At 40.6% G+C, this 25,901-nt stretch overlaps 1 protein-coding gene across 1 annotated transcript in view; it reads left to right on the forward strand.

The window, feature by feature from the left end:
• The first annotated feature begins 366 nt into the window (after positions 1 to 366).
• The window catches only part of LOC127430338 (autophagy-related protein 16-like), a 51,705-nt gene continuing 26,170 nt past the window's right edge, over positions 367 to 25,901 (forward strand). Inside the window, exon 1 of the mRNA XM_051680073.1 lies at positions 367 to 435. Within this exon, the coding sequence (XP_051536033.1) occupies positions 394 to 435 (42 nt within the window). The 5' untranslated portion in view covers positions 367 to 393. The remainder of the gene's footprint in view (positions 436 to 25,901) is intronic.

Genomic DNA, 25,901 nt, shown 5'->3' on the forward strand with positions numbered 1-25,901 from the left:
AGATTGTATTTTTTATTTTATTATATTTTAAGTATTACAATAAATGAAAAATGCTAATTATACAAAACATAAATTAAAAAAGTCTTAAGTTCCATGTGTATGCACTAATTAACGTATGGTTGTAGAATAAAAGAATGTGCAGTGAAACATGGATATCTAATCTGCATAACTTGAGAAATATTGAAATCTTGAGTATACTCAGGATAAACATAGTTCAGAGTGCTCACCCATTCTTTGAATCTTCACACTTGGGTGCAAATGTAAAACCTCATTAACAAACACATGTTGGGTACATGCATGCAAACATTAGCTGGCTTCTTTTTAAAATCACTCTTTTTTTAAGGTTCACTTATTGTTCTTCCTAGATCACAGTCTGCTTGAGAAGTCCAAGCAATGAGCCTTCATAACCAAAGGTATTCTGGGATCAGGAAAAAGGTAACCTTTACACTGATTCATGGTATTAGGTGTAAAAACAATACACTTTGTTACATATATGCTGAATTACTGCACATTTGTCTTGTTAAGGTAAAGAATTTTACTCTAAATGACAATGATAATTTTCAGAGAAGCTCAGTTTTTTTTAGACACATTCTTAAATGTTTCATTTGTGTTACAGAGTAGATGATGTGACCCTATTTTCTTCATTTTTTTTTCTTTCTATTAAGATTTATTAAATTGTCCCAAATAACATTAAAACAACATTTCACATAAAACAATTACTTGAATTCACATCTTCTATGATTACATTTCTGAGTTCAAAGTCATTTTGATATTTTTTTCTGGGGCTTTAAGTAAAAAATGTCATGTGGTGTAACTGTCTGGAGACAGTAAAAATAAATAAATAAATAAATAAAAGTATCATAAAAAGATTAAATTCTGAAAAAGGAAATAGGAGTAGGTGTAGTGAAGAATAATTTTTTATTATTTTTGTCTTAAAAAAAAAAAAGCAATGAAAATTGCTTTTTGAAAATTTTGTCTTAAAATATGATTAATATTTGAAAACATTTGTCTACCAAATCAAAGTCATTTGGTCTAAACAACATGTAGGTAGCCATTTTGTTGTCATGTGACAAAAAATTTAATAAAAAAGATAAAACACAGAGGACCCCTATAAACCCTCATAACTGTATGTGAAGTAAAAACAATGTTTTTTTTTAATTATTATTATTTATTTTTTTTGTCATATCTTCAAATATTTTGTATTTCAGTATTTTTACATTTTTATGAAAATGCACATTTTGTTTGGGTCAGAAACACTTGACAACATCTTGAGAAAACTTTTCTTCACTCAAAAATGCATGATATTTGTAAAAGAAAATAGTTTTTACCTTGAAAGAGATGTTTGAAATTTATTTTAATATTGTGTACACTCATGTTTTCAAGGTGCAAGAAAAGTATTTTAATAGCATTTACTTGATGGTTACACCACATTAAATATTTGTAGTCATTATTATTATTATTATTTTTTTTTTTTTTAGAAAATGCTATAATGTTTTTTATTTCTTTTTTTTTTTTTTTAAATTAACACAATGATTACATTTTTATGAACTTGACGTGTTAATCACAAATTTTAAAAGATTTATCATTTTTATCACCTTTAACAACCTTATACTTACCAAAAAGTACCATGGTAGTGTAATGGTTTTTGGACATGGTACTATGGTTATACATTAAGTACCTTGGAGTAGAATGTAAACACCATAAATGTGGTAATAATTTTTTACCATGGTGCAAGTAAGGGATAATTTACACTCAGCCGGTTGTTATCGCAAAATAAACCTTGACAGGGTGATAAGGGGGCCTTGTATCACCCTGAAAGGGTTTATTTTGCAATAAAAAGTGACTGACTGTACATTATCCCACTTATTATTTGGTTACTAACCAAATAAATAAATACATGGACATAAGATCGATTTGCATTAAAAATGATTCAAGTATGTTAGAAGTAATAGATTGCTGTACAGCTGAAATCCACCTTCGGTTTGCGTCGGAGTTCTGTTGGTGTTTATTTTGTAAATAATGACTGTTTGACTGCTCATTATCCATCTTATTACAAGACTAATTACTAAATATATAAATGGACATGTAACTATGATTTGAACTGAAATTGTTTTATTAGCTTACTAGTAGAGATCACACAGTGATACCAGGATGTGCGGTTGTTACTCAGTGATATCAGACCACTATATGGCGCCACTGACCAATCAGAGTATTGCAGAGTGCTGTGTAATAAGTAAGGCATTGTAGGGCTTTACTGGTTGTTTAGATCAGTGTTACTATCAGAAATTATTAATTATTTCTTTAGTTATTAATTAATACTTAAATTAATTAATTGAATCTAACTCATTAAAACCTCATATGGGGCTCCAGTAAATGTAGTGCGCTATGTTTAGGAGCGGGTTTGGTTATTAGCAATAATTAATAATTATCAAAGATAATTATTAATTATTAAAATCAAAAGAACATTGATGAGAATCAATGTTAGCTTTTTTAATCCTTTAAATCAACAATTATCAAAGATAATCGCTAATTGTTAACATTAATTAAAATTAACACTAGCTTATTGATCATTCAAATTCAACAATCATCAAAGATAATTATCAATTATCAAAAATCAATAGAATATTAATGAGGATTAACATCGACGGGGCACCACCCTGGAATCAGAGACTAATAACCAGATAGTATAACAGTCTCAATATTAGATCGTTTTCTTAGGAAAATCGACATCCGAAGAATATCGAATGAAGGCTTGAATCTGAGTACTGACATCCTGTCAGCATGACACAGGCGTATGCAAAACAAACCAAAACACTTCTCTTTGTAATATAAACAAAGTTTATTTATGCAGTAATATCAATTAATAATTAATACAATGCAGTCAATAAACTTCTGACTTACAACTACAAACTAAACAGTGATATGATTAGATATGGAAATCAAAATAATCCTATAACACATGAGGGTGTAAGCTGATTTCGCGATCGTGGGAGAGAAAGCAGCTGTTAGTTTATTGCTCAGAGACACCGTGGACGGCTCGTAAAAGTCCCGCGTTCTTTGACTCTTTAATGGATAAACTCAGTTTGCCGGTCTCACCCGCGATGGCGAAAATGCACAACAGTCCAATTTGGTTGGACCACAACACAGCAAAACAAATTCGTGATAATTAATACCCTGAGTATTAATAATGAGCGGACATGGCGGTCCGTAAACTGTACAAGCAAAAACCTTAAAACACAAGAATAACACACTATAATATTCTATCTCTGCCCAGACGTAAACCTCTTACTTGAATCGCATGAGGATGCAGAATGTGTGTTCATCCGTCCTTTAACTCAGACTCTATTCCTCGAGGCTCGGGTGATGACGGGAGGCCGTTTCCTTGCTCTGTCGGCGGGCATGGCTGCTGATTCTCGGCGGGCTGGCGGAGAACTCAGAAATGTCGACTTGATTGAAGATGGAAGAGAAATCTTTAATCTCTTCAATTCTGCAGGCAAATGGATGAAGATGCGGATTGCTCGGCGGTCTCCTTCGGATCCGTTAGAGTGTTCGGTTGAACACAGAGTAATCTCAACTCGTCCAGTGAGATGGAGATTGTATGGCCACAGTTTCAAGTCGGACGTTACTTCCTTGTGCCACGAAGCTGCACCTGAGAGCGGCGATGAGCTGTGTCTACACATTGCAAGCAAAGTTGCTGGAAGCAAATCCCGAAAGCATTTCAGAGGTATAATATAAAAATTATTTTCGTTTACTTCAAGAATGGGTAGTTGTCCTTTTCTTCAATTTTACTTTTACTAAATAATTTTTTGAATAATTTACTTATCACCAACTTCCCATTTTTCCATTTTTTTTTCTTTTTGTCTTGCAATTTGTTCTGTGGGCTGTACCATTAGCACGGGGTGTGGGTTAGGGAACGGACTGTATGTATTTTGAGGAATTGTTTAAAAGGCTTGCCCAGGGGGCAAGGATCAAGTTTATTTACAAAGCATAGGATACTAGCAATAAACAGTGGTGACCTCTTCTGAATTGCTTTTCATTTCCTTTTAAATTTAGGGTTATTAATCTTTTCTTATGCATTAAGGCCTTTATACAGAGTTTACTTCCATTTTACCAGGTCCATTTCTCCTTGTATGATATTCATTCCTAACTGGAAGGAAACTTTTACTCATTGGTGGCTGGCTGAGTACCAGCTGCTATTGCGTTGAACAGCTCCGAATGTTGCCCTCATTGTTCACTCTCAGTCCAAGGAATTACATTATTCTATTCTTATAGGTCTATACATTAATGCCTTATTACAGAATTTACTTGCCATTAGAGCAATCAAATTTCAGAACTGACAGATAACTGCCATGTACCGGTTGGTCAGTCCAGCAAGCTGCTATTGCATTAAAGAACCCAGAATTTTTTGCAATAAATGTATTGGTATGGATCTATTCTAATGTATTAATGCCTTTATAAGGAATTTACTTTCAAATAATTTTTAGAATTTTGTGGTCTTCACTTAGCCAACCACCATGCGGCAGTTTTCTTTCAGTGAATATCATACAAGGAGAAATGGACTATCGGCCCCGTTTCACAATAAGGATTAATCTTAGTTGATATGAGCGTTTTCTATGAGCAATTTTACAAACGTTTGTTATTTTTTACGTGAGTTTCCCAAAACTGCACTTAACATAAATGTATGTGCTTATATATATATATATATATATATATATATATATAAAATCACACACATTTAAAACTATAAATCCCTCTCCACTGCCCCTCCCCGAGAGCCTTCCAAAAAGGTCAAATACCTGCCCCACATCTTATAAATACCCACAGGTTGCCTAGCCTTCTATCTGACATTTCTTCAAATGCTGCCAACCTGCCCATCTCCGTGCACCACTCTCAAAATGAGGGCGCTCCAGCCAACCTCCATCCCCTAAGGATAATCTGTCTGCTGATTATAACACTGGCTAGAACCCAATTTCTTATATATTTATCCCCTATATTAATGACTGCCCCATCTCCCAAAATACAGAGTCTGGGGCAAAATGAAATTTAAGTGCCCAATACATCACATATAAAACTCAACCAAAATTCTTGGATCTTAACACACCACCAAAAAATATGGGTTGTGTCCCCATCTTCTGATTGGCATCGCCAGCAGGTGGGTGTGTCTTTTAAGACCAAGCCTATACCCCAAGAGGGGGTCCAATAGAATAGATGTAAAATCTTAAATTGCATAAGGCGCACCCTTGCATCTCTAGATGCAGACTTGATGTTTTTTAGAATCCTTTCTCTCATAATCTCTTGAGAGAAGTTGAAGCTCTGTCCCCCAGACTCTGAATTAGCAGGAAATAATACACTGATGCCTCATGACCTTTTCTAAAAGCAGTAATCACCACTCCCAAAGTGTCTGCCACTTTAGGGGAGTGTATGCTACTCCCAAAAATAGTACAGAGCAGGTGGCACAGTTGTAAATATCTAAAGAATTGAGACCTGGGGATCTCAACACTCCACTCTCATATAGGTCACCGAGCATATTAATTTCAATCATTTATCAATCCACTTTGTCCAGCAGAAAGGAGACTTGTCAATACATAATTTTGGGTTCAGCCATATGCTCGAAGCAACATTTAAATAAATGTCTGAATTAAACATTCTGGACACTTTTGTCCATGCTGCATGCAAATGCGAGATAACTGGATGTAACCTAACTTCTCTGGTTAGTTTGATAGAAAGGCTTTGCAATGGCGAGATAGGGGCAAGTACTTCCTGCTCAATACAAAACCAGGGAGGGGCTCTCTCAGGTGGAAGCGACCAATGAGCCAAATATCTGAATGCATAATAATAAAACAAAATCATGGGTAGGCCTAGCCCACCTTTGTCAATCAGCCATTGTAAATTAATGCAGTGTAATCTGGGACGTTTACCATTCCAAATGAAGGACTTTGCTATGTTATCAAACTGCTTGAAATAAGAGATGGGGACATCTATAGGGAGAGATTGTAGCAGGTAGTTGAATACTAGAATACAATTTATTTTAATAACATCAACCTTCCCAGTCATAGATAAATGTAATGAAGCCCACCTGCCCACATCGCTCTAAAACCTTTTTATTAAAGGGTCAAAATTAACTCTAACTAAATCACTCAAATTTGCTGGGAATAAAGTACCCAAATACTTAATGCCCTGTTTGGGCCACTGGAAGGCGCCCGGCTAAAAAGCCATTACCAGGCAGTATGCTGTCAGAGCCAAAACTCTGATTTAGACCAATTAACTCTGTTCCAGGGCAAGACAGAACAATAAGGGGGAAAGAGGGCAACCCTGCCAGGTGCCCCTATCCAGAGTGAAATAATCTGAAATTAATCCATTCGTTTGAACCACCGCTACTATACATTACAAATCCGTACATTTCCAAAATCTTAAAAAGATAATCCCAGGGGGGTCACGTGACGCCATGCAAGAGGCAGACATGTGAGCAACGAGCTCTGCGCACTTTGCTAAGTTTTTTATTATTTTCATGTTATAATCTGGTGAATTTTGATACACCCAGACAAAACATGGCAAAGAAGTCAAAATCCTCGGGCTCTGGAGACATTAAAAGACACTTACGTGTTCAGGATGAAAGCCCAGACAGATCTATAGACTGGGGACTCGATTTGGATGGCGTGGCGGGAGAAGGAATCCAGTGTCAGTTGTCCAACATGTCGGTGATGTTGACGAAGATTCTTGCTGACTTGCTGACTGTAATACGTAGATCGATTACGGCGATGGAAACAAAATTCTCTGAGTTAGCTACAAGAGTGACTGATGTTGAAAAACGAATCAATTTTCTGGAATCTTCAGAGAGGGAATTAACCGCTAATCCGCCCGCGACCAAAGTCGATTTGGAACATCTTGAAAAGCTTGAAAATCTTGAGAATAATGTTCGAGTTGTTGGAATTCCTGAGCATGAGGAGGGCAGAAATATGGTGAAATTCCTTGAGGAGCTTTTCCCAAGTCTGCTCGACATAACAGGCCACAAGCTGGAAATCGAGCGAGCTCACAGAGTCCCAGCTCACAGATCTGCTGAGGGAGACAGGCCCCGATTGATTCTGGCCAGATTTCTGAGATCATCCGATAAAGATCTTGTGTTGCGCCAGGCGAGGAGCAAAGGGAAGCTATCTTGGAAGAACCATAATGTTTTCTTGTTCCCGGACTTTGCGAGTTCGACGAGAGAAACGCGATCGGTTCATGGAATGCAAGAAACTCTTACATCAGAAAAAGATCTCGTTTGCTCTGATGTTTCCGGCCAAACTGAGAATAGAAACGAAAAACTGTCGCAAAGTATTTACATGTCCAAATCAGGCAATGTCTTTTACAGAATCAATGTCTGAGTAAACCATTGGATGTTTCTCATGTGAGTGGGTCGACTTGCTGTGCTTACTCTTGAGGAAGCTGGGCTTCATTTTGGTTTCTTTTTTCTTTTTGCGTTGGCTCCGCCGAGCGGCTGGAGCTTGTTTTGTGAATAACACTTTTCCTTAAAGAAATTTTGCATTGAAGTTCCCGGCCAGTTTGAGAGTGGACACTACAGATGACCGCAACATATCTACATGCTCACACAAAGGATGTCCTTTATGAAGTTGACGGATTATGTAAGTCATGGTATATACTTTTATACAGCCTCCGAGTGAATTGACTCGACCATCCGGGGAACCGGGATGCCAGTTTTGTTTCTTTTTGTATTGATTCCGCCTAGTGGCTGGAGCTTGTTCTACTGAAAAACACTCCTTTGGAACAGCTGTGGATTAATCTGTTTGTTCTTCGTGCTTATTCCTTCTGCTGGCTGTAGTTTGTTTTGTTGAGTTTTTTTTTACAGGACATTGGAATGATTACGTCATCCGCTGAACTCATAACAGCTGGCTCACTGAAGATTAGTTTGTCTGTCCGAGGAATCTGTTCGGTTTTATATCAGCTGGAATTTGTTTTGTGGAAGATCACACCTTTAAAACAATTCTGTGAATGAATCTACACATTCTTTGTGTTCATTCTTCCTATTTGCTGGGTTTATTTTACAAAGTATTTTCTGTTATGTAATTTTGCTTCACAAATTTGTGAGGCAAAATTGAGCAATCCGATAGCAAAGTTGTCGTGGGGGCTCGTGGGCATTCATGGACCTTTTGAGTTTAGAGGGATTGTCGCCGGTTGGCTCTGTCGTGCGCGGGGTTAATGAGCACGTTTTTCTTTTTTTCTGTTTGTTTTGATCGGTGGGAAGTTCAGGGTTTGATTGTTTCACTAATGGGGAATGTGGTCTGTATAATTTTGTTTTTGACACACAATTTATTTTTTCTACTATATCAAAATGTCAAATGTTAATATGAGTGTACTATCTCTCTCCACATGGAATGTAAATGGGTTGGGGCACCCCATAAAAAGAAGGAAGGTTATTACTTTTCTTAAACGTAAGAAATATGATATAGTGTTTCTTCAAGAAACACATCTCTCCCCGCAGGAAACTGAAAAATTTGGGAAGATATGGGGTGGACATGTTTTTTTTAGTGCTGGCTCAAGTAAGAGCAAGGGAGTCATTATATTGGTAAATAAACATCTACGATTCAAATGTCTCAAACAGATTAAAGATAAATTAGGAAGAGTCATTATTGTTTTAGCTGAAATTCAAGGACAAAGGTTGATTTTGGTTAATATTTATGCACCTAACGCTGATGATCAGGGCTTTTTTATAGATCTTGAAGGGATGTTGCAAACCGCTGGCACCCCTCATGATATAATATTGGGAGGAGACTTTAATCTTTTGATGGACTCAGTCCTTGATCATAGTGAAGCAAAAGTGTGCAAGCCCCCTAGAGCAACATTGACGCTTCACAGGATGTGTAAAAATCTTGGTATCAATAGATATTTTTTTTTTGATATCCAAATCCCTCATTTCATCTGTTGTTGATTGCTCAATTGGAAACATTTTAGTCTCGGATCATGCCCTGGTGAGTATAGAGGTGATGCCACATATTGAGAAAAAGAAATCATATAGTTGGCACCTTAATGTATCCCTTCTGCAAAATCCTGATTTCCAACAAATATTAAAGACTGAAATCAATATTTATATGGAGACCAACTGGTCCTCAGTATCCTCTGTAGGTGTGGCTTGGGAGGCACTTAAGGTGGTTCATAGGGGTCGGATCATACAGTATGCCTCATTCATCAAAAAATCCAAAGCACAAGAACTTATGGAGTTGGAAGGAAATATTAAAAGTGCCGAGGCAAAGCTGAAGCGCCGTATGTCAGCTGATGGCCTCAGAGAACTGACCTGATTGAAATACAGATATAATACTATTTTGTCACAGAAAGTGGAGTTTTGGTTATTCAAGGCAAGACAGTCATACTTTGAGTCGGGTGACAAAGCAGGAAAGCTTTTGGCTAGATATATAAAGAAGAGAGAGTCTTTTTTTTACCATTCCCTTGGTGAAATCTGCTGATGGTGAAATTTTCACTTCAGCCATTGATATTAATAATGCTTTTAAAGAATTCTATCTTGATCTCTATAGTTCCACGTCTTCGTCTACTGATGAAGATATTAGAAACTTTGTGGAACCATTAGATCTTCCTAAACTGACAAAAAACACTCTTGATTCTGAGATAACCTTGGAGGAGCTTGATGAGGTAATTAAGTCCCTACCTACTGGCAAAGCTCCAGGGCCAGATGGTTTTGCCGCAGAATTTTTTAGATCCTATGCTACAGAACTGGCTCCACTTTTGTTAGAAGTTTATACTGATTCATTAAAGAATGGAAAGCTGCCTCCAACCATGACACAAGCCCGGATCAGTCTGATTCTTAAAAAGAACAAAGATCCAAGCGAGTGTAAAAGTTACTGTCCAATTTCCCTAATCTAACTAGATGTAAAAATATTGTCAAAAATTTTGGCTAATCGATTAAGTAAAGTTATAACATTACTTATACATATACTGTAGATCAGGTGGGATTTATTTGGGGCCGCAGCTTTTCTGATAACATCAGGTGTCTCATCAATATCATGTGGTCAGTAGCAAATGATCAATCTCCGAACGCTGCCATCTCACTTGATGCCGAAAAGGCATTTGATATGGTAGAATGGGATTATCTTTTTAAGATTTTGGAAATGTATGGGTTCGGGAGTACATTTATTGGTTGGATTAAGTTACTTTATAGACACCCTGTAGCAGCAGTACAAACAAATAGATTAATTTCAGATTATTTTACTCTGGATAGGGGCACTCAGCAGGGCTGCCCTCTTTCCCCATTATTGTTCTGTCTTGCCCTGGAACCATTAGCAGCCACGATAAGAAAGGAGGATGATTTTCCAGGGGTGGTGGCGGGAGGTGTGCCGCATAAGCTTCTGCTTTATGCAGATGATATTTTATTATTTGTCTCTGAACCTACTAGATCTATGCCTTGCCTCCACAGAATTATTAATTCCTTTTCCAAGTTCTCAGGATACAAAGTCAATTGGGCTAAATCCGAAGCTTTGTCTCTGACAGCGTACTGCCCAGTAACGGCTTTTCAGCCGGGCGCCTTCCATTGGCCCAAACAGGGCATTAAGTATTTGGGGATTTTATTCCCAGCAAATTTGTCTGATTTAGTTAGTGTTAATTTTGACCCTTTAATAAAAAGGTTTTCGAGCGATGTGAGCAGATGGGCTTCATTACATTTATCGATGATTGGGAAGGTTAATGTTATTAAAATGAATTGTATTCCAAAATTTAATTACCTGCTACAATCTCTCCCTGTAGATGTCCCCCTCTCTTATTTCAAGCAATTTGACAGCATAGCGAAGTCCTTCATTTGGAATGGTAAACGTCCCAGATTGCATTTTAATAAGTTACATAGGCCGATAGACAAAGGAGGGCTAGGCCTACCCAAGATTTTGTTTTATTACTATGCATTCAGTCACAGACATTTGGCTCATTGGTCACTTCCACCTGAGAGAGCCCCTCCCTGGTTTGTTAATGAACAGGCAATTCTTGCCCCTATTTCGCCATTACAAAGCATCTCTATCAAACTAATCGGAAAAGTTAAGTTACACCCTGTTATTTCGCATTTACACTCGGTATGGACTAAAGTGTCCAGATTGTTTAAATTGGACACTTATTTAAATGTTGCCTCGAGCATATGGCAGAACCCAAGACTGTGTATTGGCAAGTCTCCTTTCTGCTGGCCGGAGTGGATTGTGAGGGGGGTTGCTACACTCGGTGACCTATATGAAAGTAGTGTGTTGAGATCGTTTGAAAACTTGGTCCAACATTTTGGGATCCCCAGACCTCAGTTTTAAAGGTATTTACAATTGCGCCACCTGCTTTGTATTATTTTTGGGAGTAGCACACATCCCCCTAAGGAGGCAGATGCTTTGGGAGAGGTGATTGCGGCTTTTGGAAAAGGTCATGAGGCATCAGTATACTACTCCCTGTTAATTCAGAGTATGAGGGACGGAGCCTTAACTTCTCTCAAGAGAGTATAGGAGAAAGATTTCAACTTGGCATTGGAGGAAGGAGTGTGGGCTAAGATTCTTAAAAACGTTAAGTCTGCATCTAGTGATACAAGGGTGCGTCTTATACAATTAAAAATTTTGCACAGATTTTATTGGACCCCCTCAAGACTGTATAGACTTGGTCTTAAAGACACACCCACCTGATCCAGAAATTCTGGTTGAAGGTTCAGAATTTTGTCTGCGACGTGGTGGGCACACGTGAAGGTTTCGTTTTGCCCCAGACTTTGTGTTCTGGGTGATGGGGCGGTCATTGATGTGGGGGATGGCCATATAGAGAACTGGGTTCTGACATGTGTGATGATCGCCATGCAGGTTATTTTGAGGGGTTGGAGGTCAGCTGGTGCGCCCCCATATCCGGAGTGGTGCACGGAGGTGGGGAGGGTGTCAGCTTATGAGGAGGTGTCATCGGGAAGACGGGGTGGCTTGGATAAGTTTATTCGGAAATGGGGCAGGTATTTGGAGTTTTTGGAGGGGGGTTTAAATGTTGATTTTATATATATTTATATGTTGTACATTTCATTGTTATTGTATGATTTAATAAAAATGTTAATTACAAAAAAAAAGATAATCCCATTCTACCATATCAAATGCTTTTTCAGCATCAAGCAAGATGGCATGGATCGGAGTCTGATTGTTCGCCACTGCCCACATGACATTAATGAAATGCCTAATGTTATCAGAAGAGTTTCGTCCCTGAATAAACCCCACCTGATCTACAGTATAAGAGATGTCATAACTTTACTCAGTCGGTTAGCCAAAATGTTTGACAATATTTTAACGTCTAGCTGGATCAGGGATTTTGGACGGTAACTCTTGCACTCACTTGGATCTTTGTCCTTTTTATGTATCAGACTAATCCAGGCTGTGTCATGGTTGGCGGTTTCCATTCTTTAATGATTCCGTATAAACTTCTAGCAAAAGTGGAGCCAGTTCTGTAGCATAAGATCTAAAATATTCAGCGGCAAAGCCACTGGCCCTGGAGCCTTGTCTGTAGGCAAGGCCCTAATTACCTCGCCAAGCTCCTCCAAGTTTATCTCAGAATCAAGATAATTTTTTTTGCTCAGCCAACAGTTTAGAGAGTTCTAATGGTTCCACAAAGTTTCTAATATCCTCTTCAGTAGATGAAGATGTGGAACTATAAAGATCAAGATAGAATTCTATAAAAGCATTATTAATATCAGTGGCCGAGGTAAATATTTCACCACCAGCAGATTTCACTGAGGGAATGGTAAAAAAATTCTCTCTCTGTTTTATATATCTAGCCAGAATCTTCCCTGCTTTGTCCCCCGACTCAAAGTATGACTGTCTTGCCCTGAATAGCCAAAACTCCACAGCTCCAATATGATTCATATTTTAAAATGCTTTTTGTCCACCAAATCAAAATCTTTGGGTTTAACCAACATGTAGGTAGTCATTTTGTTGTTTATGTTGACCATAAAAACTCTAAAGCACAGTAAAATAGTGTTTTGTCAGTATTTAGTTTGCTGAGCTATTTAGTATAGACGGGCCACTTCTATCAAAATGTATGGGAGAAATTGGAATGCCCAGCAGTCAATATCAGATGTAGAGAGAAAGATATTTAATAAAAAAACATCTGATATTTATTTTGTCATGTTTATGAAAAGGCACATTTTGTTCATGTGGTGTAACCCTGAAAAAAATTATTGATACTTTTGACTCAAAAATTCATAATATTTATAAAGAAAACAATTCCTTGAAACATTTGATTTGAAAACTTTTTGGAAATTAATGAATAAGTTGTTTATACTCTCATGTATTTAAGGTGCAAAGAAAGTATTATAATACTTTTAACTTAATGGTTACACCACATGACAATTTGAAAGTTAGATTTTCTTTTTTTCTTTTTTAGAAAATGCTATAAAGGTTTTTCAGAAATGTATGAAACCAAATTGGACAAAGATTACATTTCTGAGGATATGACATAAGTGTTTTAAACTAGATTTTTAAAAGGTTTCTCATTTCTATTTTGGGACCCATAAGAAAACAAAAACACTTTGACTACACTATCCCCCTTAAAAAAAAATTACAAATCGACCACTGGTAATAAGCAGTCTGTTCCCTAAATTACACCCCCATGCTAATGGTACAGCCCTCAGAAAAAATTGCATGACACAAAATATTTAAAAATAGAAAATTGGTGATGAGTCAATTATTCCAAAAATAATTTCTAAAGTCACAATTTACAAAAAGTAAAATTGAAGAAAATGAGAGAAAAGATAAATTATCCATTCTTGAAATAATCTTGAAATAATAAAATGAAAAATTAAAGTTTCAAACTGTTTTTCTATTTTTTTTTCATTGTTGTTGTTGTTTTATTTTTGAAAATAAAGTTGTATGAGATTCAAAAGTGCCAAGCACTTCAAGAATGCGTGGCAGAGGTGCAGGATGGGAACCGGCTGCTGAAACAAAATATAACACTCTTTTGGAGCAGCACCAGTGCATGGAGAGGACGTACTGGCAGGAGAAACGTCATGGTTACTTGCGTAACTTCCGTTCCCTGATGGAGGGAACGAGAAGTTGTGTCGATGTAGTGACACTAGGGGTCACTCTTGGGAGCCCGAGACACCTCTGATCTTTGATAAAAGGCCAATGAAAATTGGCAAGTGGTATTTGCATACCACTCCCCCGGACATACAGGTATAAAAGGAGCTGGTATGCAACCACTCATTCAGATTTTATGCTGAGGAGCCGAGACAAGGCCCAGCCATTTCAGCGGGTAGTTCAGCGTTGTGGCAGGAGGGACACAGTGGAACCGTTGAGTCCAACTCCAAACCGAGGAAAGAGATGCTCTGAACCGGGAGGAGCTTGCTCTTTTCCCAGTTGACCCGAAGCCCTAGTCGGCTGATGTGTGAGAGCACCATGTCCCTGTGTGCACACAACATGTCCCGAGAGTGAGCTAGGATTAGCCAATCGTCGAGATAGTTGAGAACGCAAATACCCACTTCCCTTAACGGGGCAAGGGCTGCCTCTGCGCTTTCATGAAGATGTGATGAGACAAGGACAGGCCGAAAGGGAAGACCTTGCACTGATACGCCTGACCCTCGAATGCAAACCGCAGGAAGGGTCTGTGTCGAGGTAAAATCGAGACATGGAAGTATGTGTCCTTCAGGTCTACCACCGTGAAACAATCTTGATGCCGGACGCTCGCCAGAATGCGTTTTTGCATCAGCATCTTGAATGGGAGTCTGTGTAAAGCCCGGTTCAGTACTCGCAGGTCCAAGATTGGCCGCAACCCACCGCCTTTTTCGGTATGATGAAGTAGGGGCCTTCGACTGGGGGATGGAGAGGTCTGCTTACCAGCTCCAGAGCAACGGGTTTCGTCGTCCCTGGGTCGCCCGTCTCAAGGGCGCTTTGAAGCCTTTCACGGGTTCTTGGTGGCCGCAAGATGGGTGGCGTCTGCTTCCTGCGGTGGGCTCCACGCCTGGGCCGGGTCGAAGGGGCAGGCTGCGGTGGAGCCAGTGCAGTCAATGCAGGGGGACGCCCTTGGCAACGAGCAGATGGGGTGCGGGATCTTGAGCCGCGCTGGGGCAGGATATGCCGGATAGCCTCCGTCTGCTGCTCCACCATCGAGAACTGCTGGGCAAAGTCCTTGACGGTGTCGCCGAATAGGCCAGCCTGGGAAATGGGGGCAGCAAGGAACCGTGTCCTGTCGGCCTCACCCATCTCGACCAGGTTGAGCCAAAGGTGGCGCTCCTGGACCACTAATGTGGACATCGTCCCCCCGAGAGACCGCACCGTGACCTCCGTCACTCGGAGAGTGTGGTCGGTCACTGAGCGCAGTTCCTGCATCAATTCCGGGGCGGAACTACCCTTGTGCAGTTCCTTTAGCGCCTTGTCGGACTTGCAGGAAAGCCATGGCATGCAGGGCGGAGGCGGCTTGTCCAGTCGCACAGTAGGCCTTGGCCATCAGAGATGACGTAAACCTACAGGCCTTGGATGGGGGCTTTGGGCACCCACGCCAGGTGGCAGCGCTCTGCAGGCATAGGTGCACCGCAAGCGCCTTTAACCACCGGGGGATTGCCGAATAGCCCTTGGCCACCCCACCATCGAGGGTAGTGAGGGCGGGGAAGCTGAAAAGATTGGGACCGGGCAGTAAAAAGTGCCTCCCACGACCTTGTGCGCTCTTCATGTACTTCCGGGATGAAAGGAACGGGGGCGGGCCGTGGCTTTGAGCGGCGCCGCGAGCCCAGGAACCAATCATCGAGCCGCGAGGGTTCAGGGAAGAGCGGAGGGTTCCACTCTAGCCGACGCTCGCAGCTGCCCGGGAAAGCATGTCATCATCTCCACGTCAGCCTGTGACTGGGCAATCATCCCCGTAGGGAGGAGCTCAGCTGAGGCTTCCGCGTCTGACTGGACGAGCCCGCTCTCCGATGCTGCGCTCGAGAGCTCATCACTTTCGCGGGCTCCGAATAAGAGGTCGAACTCGCCGTGAGACGAGCCGGCGGACTCATCCGGAAGCCTGATCGGGGCAGACGAGCGTGCTGGGGAATGGGAGGTCCGCGGGTGGATACCCGGCGGAGGCCGGTCCCATTGAGGTCCCCAAATCGCACCCAGTGCTAGCTGCGCTGGCCACTTACCCGTGGGTAAAAGGACCGAGGCAGGGAGCCTCTGGGGTGGCTTGCTTTCTTACAAAGGCGAGCCGCGACCGCATCGTTGCCATCATCCGCATGAACCATCGCAATGAGAGGAGAGTAAGGTCAGAGAGCTGATGGGATACATATCGAAGGCTTACACTCAAGGGCTATGTTAAGAATAGCATATTACCATACTAATTTACATACCTCTTGCAGAATCTGTAAGACATTTAGCATTTTTTTTTAAAATTTGGGATCATACAAATTGTCTTTTCTTTTTTATTTAATACTGCCTTGAAGAAGCTGAATAACAGGTATTTAATTATATTCTACAAGACAGTTATTATTATTATTATTATTATTATTTTTATTTTTTTAATTAAGCACATTAGTTTGTTCTAAAGTTTACACATCCTTGGTTCTTAATATCATTTGTTGCCTACTTGAGCATCAATGATTGCCCCTTCACTTTTTCAAGTTTTGTTATGCTGCAGCCTTTTACTAAAATTGTTTAAATTAATTTATTCCCTCATCAACATAGTCTCAATACCCCAATCAGATGCTGTGCCTGAATATCCATACTTCCCTACTATATAGCATGCCAAGAACAGTGTGCCAATGGAGTAGTATGTCCGAACCCTCAGTGATCATAAAACATTAAGCGAGAAATACCCAGATAACCTACTATTTCTGGTGAGATTCTGAAGTGCGGATCGACTGGACACTTTACGAGGCAATATTGCAGGGGTCAGCCAATTATTGTTTAATCTCATATAAATTTTTACTATAAGTAAAGTTTAACAAAAGTTAACTGCAACCAAAGCTAAAGTTCAGCAATAAGTTTCATCTTCCTTTCCACGTTAAAACGAATCAAGACAAATTTAACTATAATGTACAAGACTGTGCATCAGTAATTATTTTTATGGCTTAGCAATGTATGCATCATAACAAAGTACGCAAATAAATGTATATACATGCCCACTGTTATGATTGGCTTCAACATTTGTGCAGAGCACACTCCCTCTTACCATAACACAAGTGGAAATATTTTTTGGACCCACTTTATATTGTGTATAAGGTGTCTTGAACTATTATGTAATTAGAGTTCACACAAAAATAAAAATTCTCTCATAATTTAATCACCCTCATGCCATCCCAGATGTGTTTGACTTGCTCTCTTCTGCAGAACACAAATGAAGATTTTTAGAAGAATATTTCAGCTCTGTAGGTGAATGGTGGCCAAGCCTTTGAAGCTCCAAAAAGGAGATAAAGTCAGTGAAGAATGCAATGTAACTACAGTCCTACCTGTTCAACTGAAATAACAATAGAATACTGAACAAAATCGGTACACTGTTTCTTCCCAACAGTGTTTGGTAATGTTAATTTTAAAAGTAACTCATTATAATATTATGTTACTCCTTAAAAAATTAACTTAATTAAAAAGTTCTTTTTATGGAAAGTAAAGCGTTACATTACTTTTGCATTACTTTTTTCTAACAGCCACTTTCTCTTCTGCTATGCTATGCATTCCATACAAATAAGCCATGCATTACATACAAGAAACATTACAGGTCATGCTAGCTACTGTACAACACTCATGTCAAAACAACATAGTAAACAAACAGATATTTAGATAGTCTACAATCAGTAGGACTTGACATCATATTTATAAAAAAAGACTCCATAACAGGAATATGCATGATTTTTTTTTCCATCAACAAGGCAGCCAATATGAATAATGAAGAATAACCACTGTCTTACCTAAAGCAGCAAAGTCCAACACTTGAACCTGCATCATATTTGTCACCATGTGCTGTGCCCACTGACAATGTCAGAGTCAACTTGAGATGTTTTTTTCAAAAGTCAGGATAAGTCTGATGAATAAATGAATATTTTCCACTTAAGTCATCTCAGTGCACGCTTGTTTTGAGTTGATCCACAGTGAGTACAGATGCCACAACTTCAAAGGTGCATGTTGATACAACTTGAATGGAATTGTTTTTAATGCTACCAAAATTTCATAAAAACGGTTTGTTTACTACTTGTTTATTATAAAATACAATTTTGAATATTTTGATATACTAAGAAATTTTCTCTGCGTACACGATTGATGTAGAACGTTGCTTGGAGCCCTGATACAGAGTCAGCTTTTCTCATCCCATTCTTCCAGTTACAGGGGAGCTCTAACATGGAGCAGTTTGGCTGCATAAGTCAGTGAATTGAGCGAGTATTTCACCCTGTGTGGCCCTCATGTCGTGGCCAGTGGAAGACTAGTCTTATAATCCCTTTGCCTAAACATGTTTACTGATTTTTTTAATGCAGTGTGTATTAACACATGAATCAATCGTGTTTCACTCAAACGAATGTTGACCTAAAACACGAAATACGCATGCGCGTTGACAGGCGACGTCTGTATCTAAAAGGTAATTGGCTCTTTTACCTGCAAGGCGGGTCTTCCTTTCAACATCTATTGACTGTTGGATGCTAGAGCTTCTTGGTTGGGAGTTCCAATTTCATGAAACATGAAAACATGAAAGTGAACAAAAGCACAAAAACATGTGATATATCCCCCCCCCCAAACGGGCAGCTCCCGGCGTCCAACAACAAACAAAAACCAAAAATGAGTTAAATTAGGGAGCAAGTTGGGGGGGCCTTGAGGAACCAGACAACGCTGAGACCACGGGGTCCAGATGGCGCTAGAGACCACAGGGAACCAAAGGGTTATGGAGACCAGGGTGGAGCTGCCGGAGGATCCAGAGATCAGGGCGGACCAAGTGAAGGGCCCGGAGACAAGTGCAGTCCAGACAAGGCAGCTGAAGACCATGGTGGGTCCGGCAGGCAGCCAGGAGACCAGGGTGGTCCAGGTGGATGGCCGTGAGAGGCTAGCAGGGTCCAGGTAACAGGAGATGTTGGCAGAGTCCAGACTACCGGAGATGTTGGCGAAGTCCAGTCAACAAGGGACTCAGAGGGCTCAGAGGGCAGAGCAGCTGGGGAATCAGAGGGTTCAGAGGTCAAAGTAGCAGGGGACTCAGAGGTCAGGGCAGCTGGGGCTCAGAAGTCAGGGCACTAGGGGACTCAAAAGTCAAGGCACTTGGAGACTCTGGGGCTGGAGCCGCTGAAGACTTAGGGGTCAAGGCAGCCAGAGAAACAGTGGTCAAGGCGGCTGGGGATGCATCGGTCAAGGCGGATGGGGATGCAGCGGTCAAGGCAGCCAGATGGGATGGTAAGGCAGAAGTGGCAACTTGGCATGGAGAGGCAGACATGGCAATTTAGTATGGCGAGGCAGAAGTGGCATCTTGGCATGGTGAGGCAGACGTAGCAATTTGGCATGGCAAGGCAGAATTAATAACAGGACTTGACAAGGTTTCAGGTGCTAGCTCTGGGATGGTTGAGGCTTCAAACGCTAGTTTTGGGATGGCAGAGGTTTCAAATGCTAGCTCTGGGATGGCAGAGGCTTCAGGCGCTGGTGTATGGATAGTGGCAGGCATGGGCGCTGGCTCATGGAACGTGGCAGGTGTGGGCACTGGCTCATGGGCCGTGGCAGGCGTGGGCATTGGCTCGTTGACCGTGGCAGGTGTGGTGCTGGCTTGTGGACCATGGAAGGCATGGGGGCCATGATGCAGAACCACTCAACAGTAGGGTGTAATCTATATATCTGCCAGAGTCCAATTAATTCTGCCCCCGGGCCTAAGGGAATTTAGAGGCTATTTAAGCCAAAACTAAAAATGAGGGCACCCTCATTGAAACTCACCAGAATACTGTACATAGTTCACAAATGTCTTCAACATAATCCTCAAGAGAACATTTCCCCTGACAGAGATGAATTAAGTGAACTGCTGGTTCCATCTTTGTAGGTCGAGTATTCTGTTACATTCCCCTCACATTTTCTTTTTATGACACTATCGGTAACAGGGCTCAACAATAAGGATTAAGAGGTTTGGGCCAGTTGCTAGAACTGTCACTTGCCTGATTGGGCCAGTGCTGCACTTATAACGTTAGTGCTTGTGCAGTGTGAGAGCACAAAAATTAAACGGAATGAACACAGGTGTGCAAATATATTGAGTGCATAAGACCATTTAAAGAATGTAAACAAAAACAAAGGAATTAACAAAGGGAAATCTGGGGCCTTTGCGGTGGAAAGGGCTATGTGAAAGAAGAGTAGTGAAGACAGGGGAAGGTCCAGGTGATAGTGGGCGGGGTCCTGATAGCCTCGACATGCTCCCCTCCTTGGTCTGAGGCACATTGGGCTGCGGCTTCACTCAAGCAGCCCGGCTTCCCTGGGGGGAATAGAGGCCTGGCATCCTGTCCCATTGGTCGTGATGCATGCACAATCCCTGGCGTCGTATCTAACTCGCACCGGGGTGTGTGTCCGGTGACACATCTAACTCGCACCGGACCCTCACCACTCCATTCGTGTACCTGTGAAGATGCCAGCAGGTAGAGACTGGTCTCCCAAGGAGAGGCGCGCTCGGTGTTTAAAGGCAGCAGTGATGAGTCTCTTCATTGGGTTCAGATAAGCCCCATCATGGGCCACCAAACGGGGAAAAGTCATCATGGGCAATGATGATCCACGGGAGAGATGTGTCATTCCGTCACAACTGGAATAATAAATTGTGCGTTTTTAACTCATATTGCACTAAAAAATGCATCTTTATCATCTTGTATAGCTAATGCGCATGCGCGTTCTCGAGTTGATTGACAGGCGATTTCTGTATCTAAAAGTTGAGGCTATTTTACCTGCAAGGCAGGACTTCCTTTCTACATCCGTTGACTGCTGGCTGCCATTGGGCGTTCCAATTTCTCCCATTCATTTTAATAGAAATTTTTCATCATCTCCGTGCAGCTGCGGTTTAACTTACATGAGCACTCGCAAAGGCACAGAACTCTAGTATTGTTTGCACAGTGACACACGTAGTTGACGTCACTTCCTGTTGCTGCTGGCGCCTAACTCAAGTCTGTGTTTGTAGCCTGCTAGCTTTTTTAGCATCTCTTATATATCTGTTTTCAGCATTTAATCTTTAATATCTGCCATTTTTCAGCATGCATCAGGTTTTCCCCCACATTATTCTCTTATCGCGATTGAACTTCGTGCATTTTTCCACATGCATCAACTTTCTATTTTTATCGCAATTAAACTGCATGCATTTTACAGCATGCAACAGTTTTCTCCTCTGTGTTACACAGATTATTGCATCGATCTCAAAGCACCGCTTATCAAGAACAACCATAACAACAAACAATTGCATGAGGGATTCACATTGATCTCAAACCCTCACCACTCAGGAACAACCAACAACAACAAACAATTGTAGTAAGTCATGGCATCTGCTCATATTATTGCTTCCTATATTACATGCCACGTGTTTACTATAGCTTTTTCTGTCAGCAGTGAGGGATTCACATGTGATAAATGTAAGGAATTAGTCAGGCTGACGCTAGTGGAGGTCAGTGAGAAAAAGAAGCCAGTAGATACTGTTTCGGATGCGGGTAATACAGCGAGCAACACACACATTTTGGTTCCGGCTGAAGAGCCCCCACAGCAGAGCATTTGGGTGACGTCTCGGCGGCATACTCGCTCAGCAAAGCAACACCACTGTCCCATTCCTGTTAGGGTTTCCAATCGATTCTCCCCACTCAGTGATGCATCCACTGAGAATCATGTTGAAAGAGCCTTGGTCATAAGTGACTCTATTGTAAGGAACATGGAAATAGAGACTCCAGCCACCATCGTTAAATGCATTTCAGGTGTCAGAGCATCTGACATCAGATCAAATTTACAAGTGCTGGCTAATGCTAAACATAGATTTTCTAAAATTATTATTCATGTAGGCACTAATGATGTCTGGCTTCGCCAGTCAGAGATCATTAGAGATAATGTTAAAGAGGTATGTGAACTTGCAAAAATGATGTCACACACTGTAATATGCTCTGGCCCCCTCCCTGCTCATCGTGGTGATGAGGTTTATAGTAGATCAGTGTCACTGAATGGCTGGATATCTGAGTGGTATCCGGAGAATAGCATAGGATGTATAGATAATTGGAAGAGATTTTGGGGTAGACCTGACCTGCTAAAAAGAGACGGACTCCATCCCTCCAGGGAAGGTGCCGCTCTCCTCTCTAGTAATTTGGCTCATAGTCTTAATAGTGATAACATTTGACTAACTGGGGCCCAGGTCAGGAAGGAGACAAACTGGCTAATCCGAACGTCTGCAAGATGCCTTGAGACATCACACAGGTCACATAAACTACAACACATATAGACTGTATCACCTAGATATCATATAGAGACTGTGTCTGTTTCCTGAACTACCAAACACAAACCCCTCACTAAATCATTTAGAAAAAATGTGATTAAGGTCAAACTTGAAAAATTTGAAGATAAACATCATATAAAGATAGGGCTACTAAACATTAGATCTCTTTCAACCAAAGCACTAATTGTAAATGAAATTATTACAGATCATAGTTTGGATGTGCTCTGTTTGACTTAAACCTGGCCTAAACCGGATGAATATATTAGTTTAAATGAATCTACACCCCCAGGTTATTGTTATAAAAATGAGCCTTGTCTGAAGAGTCGAGGAGGAGGTGTTGCTAAAATTTACAGTGACGTTTTTGGTGTTACTCAGAGGACAGGATATAAGTTTAAGTCTTTTGAACTAATAATGCTTATTATAACACCGTCAGATATAAATAAAAAATCTCTGTCGTCTTTTGCCCTTGCTACAGTATATATCACCCAGGCCTTATTCTGAGTTCCTTGGTGAATTTGCAATTTTCCTATCAGATCTTTAATTGTTGGTGACTTCAACATTAACATAGATAATGAAAATAACACATTGTGATTAGCATTTATCGATATTCTCAACTCGCTTGGAGTCATACGCTAGATTTAATTCTGTCATATGGAGTTGATGTTGATACTATAGAAATTCTACTGCAGAATGATGACATCTCAGATCATTACCTCGTCTCTTGTATGCTGCGATCAGCTAATGTTACTCAATCTACACCACGCTATCATTCAGGTAGAACAATTATTTCGACCACTGAAGATAGCTTCAATAAGAATCTTCCAGATCTATCTCAAACACTCAGTAAGCCCCAAAGTCTAGAAGAACTTGATGAAATAACAGAAAATATAAATACAGTCTTCTCTAGCACTCTTGATAATGTCACCCCCTTCGATTAAAGAAAATTAAAGAAAAAAGCCCCGCACCATGGTACAATGATCACACTCATGCTCTCAAGAAAGCAGTTCGGAAAATGGAGCGCAAGTGGAAGAATACAAAATTAGAGGTATTTCTCGGTGCATAGAAGGATAGTGTCTGTAGCTACAGACAGGCACTAAAAGCTGCCAGGTCAGCATATTTTAGCAAACTCATAGAAAATAACCACAACAATCCTAGGTGTTTATTCAGTACTGTGGCTAAATTGGTCAGGAATAAAGCCTCAACTGAACCAGATATTCCTTCGCAGCACAACAGTAATGACTTCATGAATTTCTTTACTGATAAATAATCAGAAATAAAATTGGAATAATGCAATCATCTGTCACAGTACCTCAGAAAACAGTGTCTCATAATTTTCCTCACGTGCAACTTCAATCCTTCGCTGTCATAGGTCATGAAGAGCTAACAAAACTTATCGAAACATCAAAAACCACAACATGTACAGGTATGTTAGATCCAATACCAACTAAGCTTTTAAAAGAGGTATTCCCTGTAATCTCAGAACCTCTTCTTAATATTATTAACTCACTATCCTTAGGACATGTCCCAAGAAATTTTAAAATGGCAGTTATCAAACCACTTATTAAGAAGACACAACTTGATCCTGGAGAATTGGCTAATTATAGACCGATTTCAAATCTCCCGTTTATGTCCAAAATACTAGAAAAGGTTGTGTCCTCCCAATTATGTTCATTTCTACAGAGAAACAGTATATATGAACAATTTCAGTCAGGATTTAGGCCACACCACAGTACAGAGACTTCACTTATCAGAGTTACAAATGACTTGCTCTTATCATCTGATTGCGGCTGTTTTTCTCTTCTAGTGCTTTTAGATCTTAGTGCTGTCTTCAACATGGTAGTTCACGATATTCTCTTGAATAGGCTAGAGAATTATATTGGCATTTGTGGGCTTGCATTAGCATGGTTTAGGTCCTATTTAGTAGACCGCTACCACTTTGTCTGTGTAAACGAGGAATTGTCTAATCAATCAAAAAAGCCAAGGCATAAAGCTGTAATTTACAGCTGTCTTGCAAATTGTAAATATGATACAATTTTGGGGGAAGTTGTCTTAAAAACTGAATATATATATATATATATATATATATAAAATAAATTAAGCCATGATTGTAAAAACAGTTATTGTTCATTTTTGTGTTGGGGCCAGGGAAAATTTTGGCAGGACAAGTGAAAATCTGAACCACTAGAATTTTTTTTTTAGCATTGAGCCCTGCTATCGGTGAGGTTTAGGGTAGAGAGATGAGCTTTTTTTAATTTAAAACCTGATAGAGCATTAGCCTTAAAAAAAACTTGGGGAGTCACGTAACACCATGCGAGGAGCGGACGTGTAAACAGCGATCTCTGAGCACTTTGCTACTTTTTAATTTTTTTATGTCATAAACCGGTGTGATTCGATACACCCTGCAACATGTCTGTTCTTTGAAGTCAACATTCAAAATCCTTGGGCTCTAGAGATATTAAAAGACACTTATGTGCTCATGCTGATACCTCAGACAGGCCCGCAGACCAGGGACTCGGTTTGGACGGTGCGGTGGGAGAAATTCAACGCCAACTGGCGAGCATGTCTGTGATGCTGACGAAAGTTGTTGCTGACTTAGAGGATTTGCTGTAATATGTCGATCGATTACTGTGACGAAATTCTGAGTCAGTTACAAGAATCGAGGACGTCGAGAGACGGATCGATTATCTGGAGTCATCGGAGAGGTAATTAGCTGCTAACCCGCTAGCGACCAAGATAGACTTGGAACACATTTGGGAAAAATTGGAGGATTTGGAGAATCGTAATTGGTGAAACAACGTCCGAATTGTTGGAATTTCTGAGCATGAAGAAGGCAGAGATATGGTGAAATTCCTAGACGAGCTCTTCCCGAGTCTGCTCAACATAACAGCCCATAAGCTGGAAATCGAGCGAGCTCACAGAGTCCCGGCTCGCAGATCTGCTGAGGGAGACAGGCCCTGATCAATTCTTGCCAAATTTCTGAGATCATCCGATAAAGATCTCGTGTTGTACGAGGCGAGGATCAAAGGAAAGCTTTCTTAGAAGAATCACAACATTTTCTTGTTCCCAGACTTGCGAACTCGACAAGAGAGAAACGTGATCGATTCAAGGAATGCAAGAAACTCTTACATAACGGAAGATCGCTTTTGCACTGATGTTTTCGGCCAAACTGAGAATAGATAATAAGGATGGCTGCAAAATATTTACATGCCCACATCAAGCATTGTCTTTCATAGAGACAATGCGGTGAGTAAGCCATTTGGTGATTTTCATGTGACCCCCGAGTGAGCTCGCCTCGCTGAGCATACACTTGACTGTCTGAGGAAGCTGGGCGCCATATTGTTTTTTCTTGTGCTGGTTCCGCCTGGCGGCTGGAGTTTGTTTTGTGGAGTAACACTCCTTCCAGACATTTGTGGATGAGTCTGCCCATTCTTTGTGCCTCCTGTTGGCTGGAGTTTGTTTTGTGGAGTATTTTTTGTAGGACATTGGAAAGATTAGGTCATCTGCTGCACTCATGAACAGCCAGCTCACTGAACATTCGTTTGACTGTC

This window comes from Myxocyprinus asiaticus, chromosome 39, assembly GCF_019703515.2.
Source record: "Myxocyprinus asiaticus isolate MX2 ecotype Aquarium Trade chromosome 39, UBuf_Myxa_2, whole genome shotgun sequence".
NCBI lineage: Eukaryota > Metazoa > Chordata > Actinopteri > Cypriniformes > Catostomidae > Myxocyprinus > Myxocyprinus asiaticus.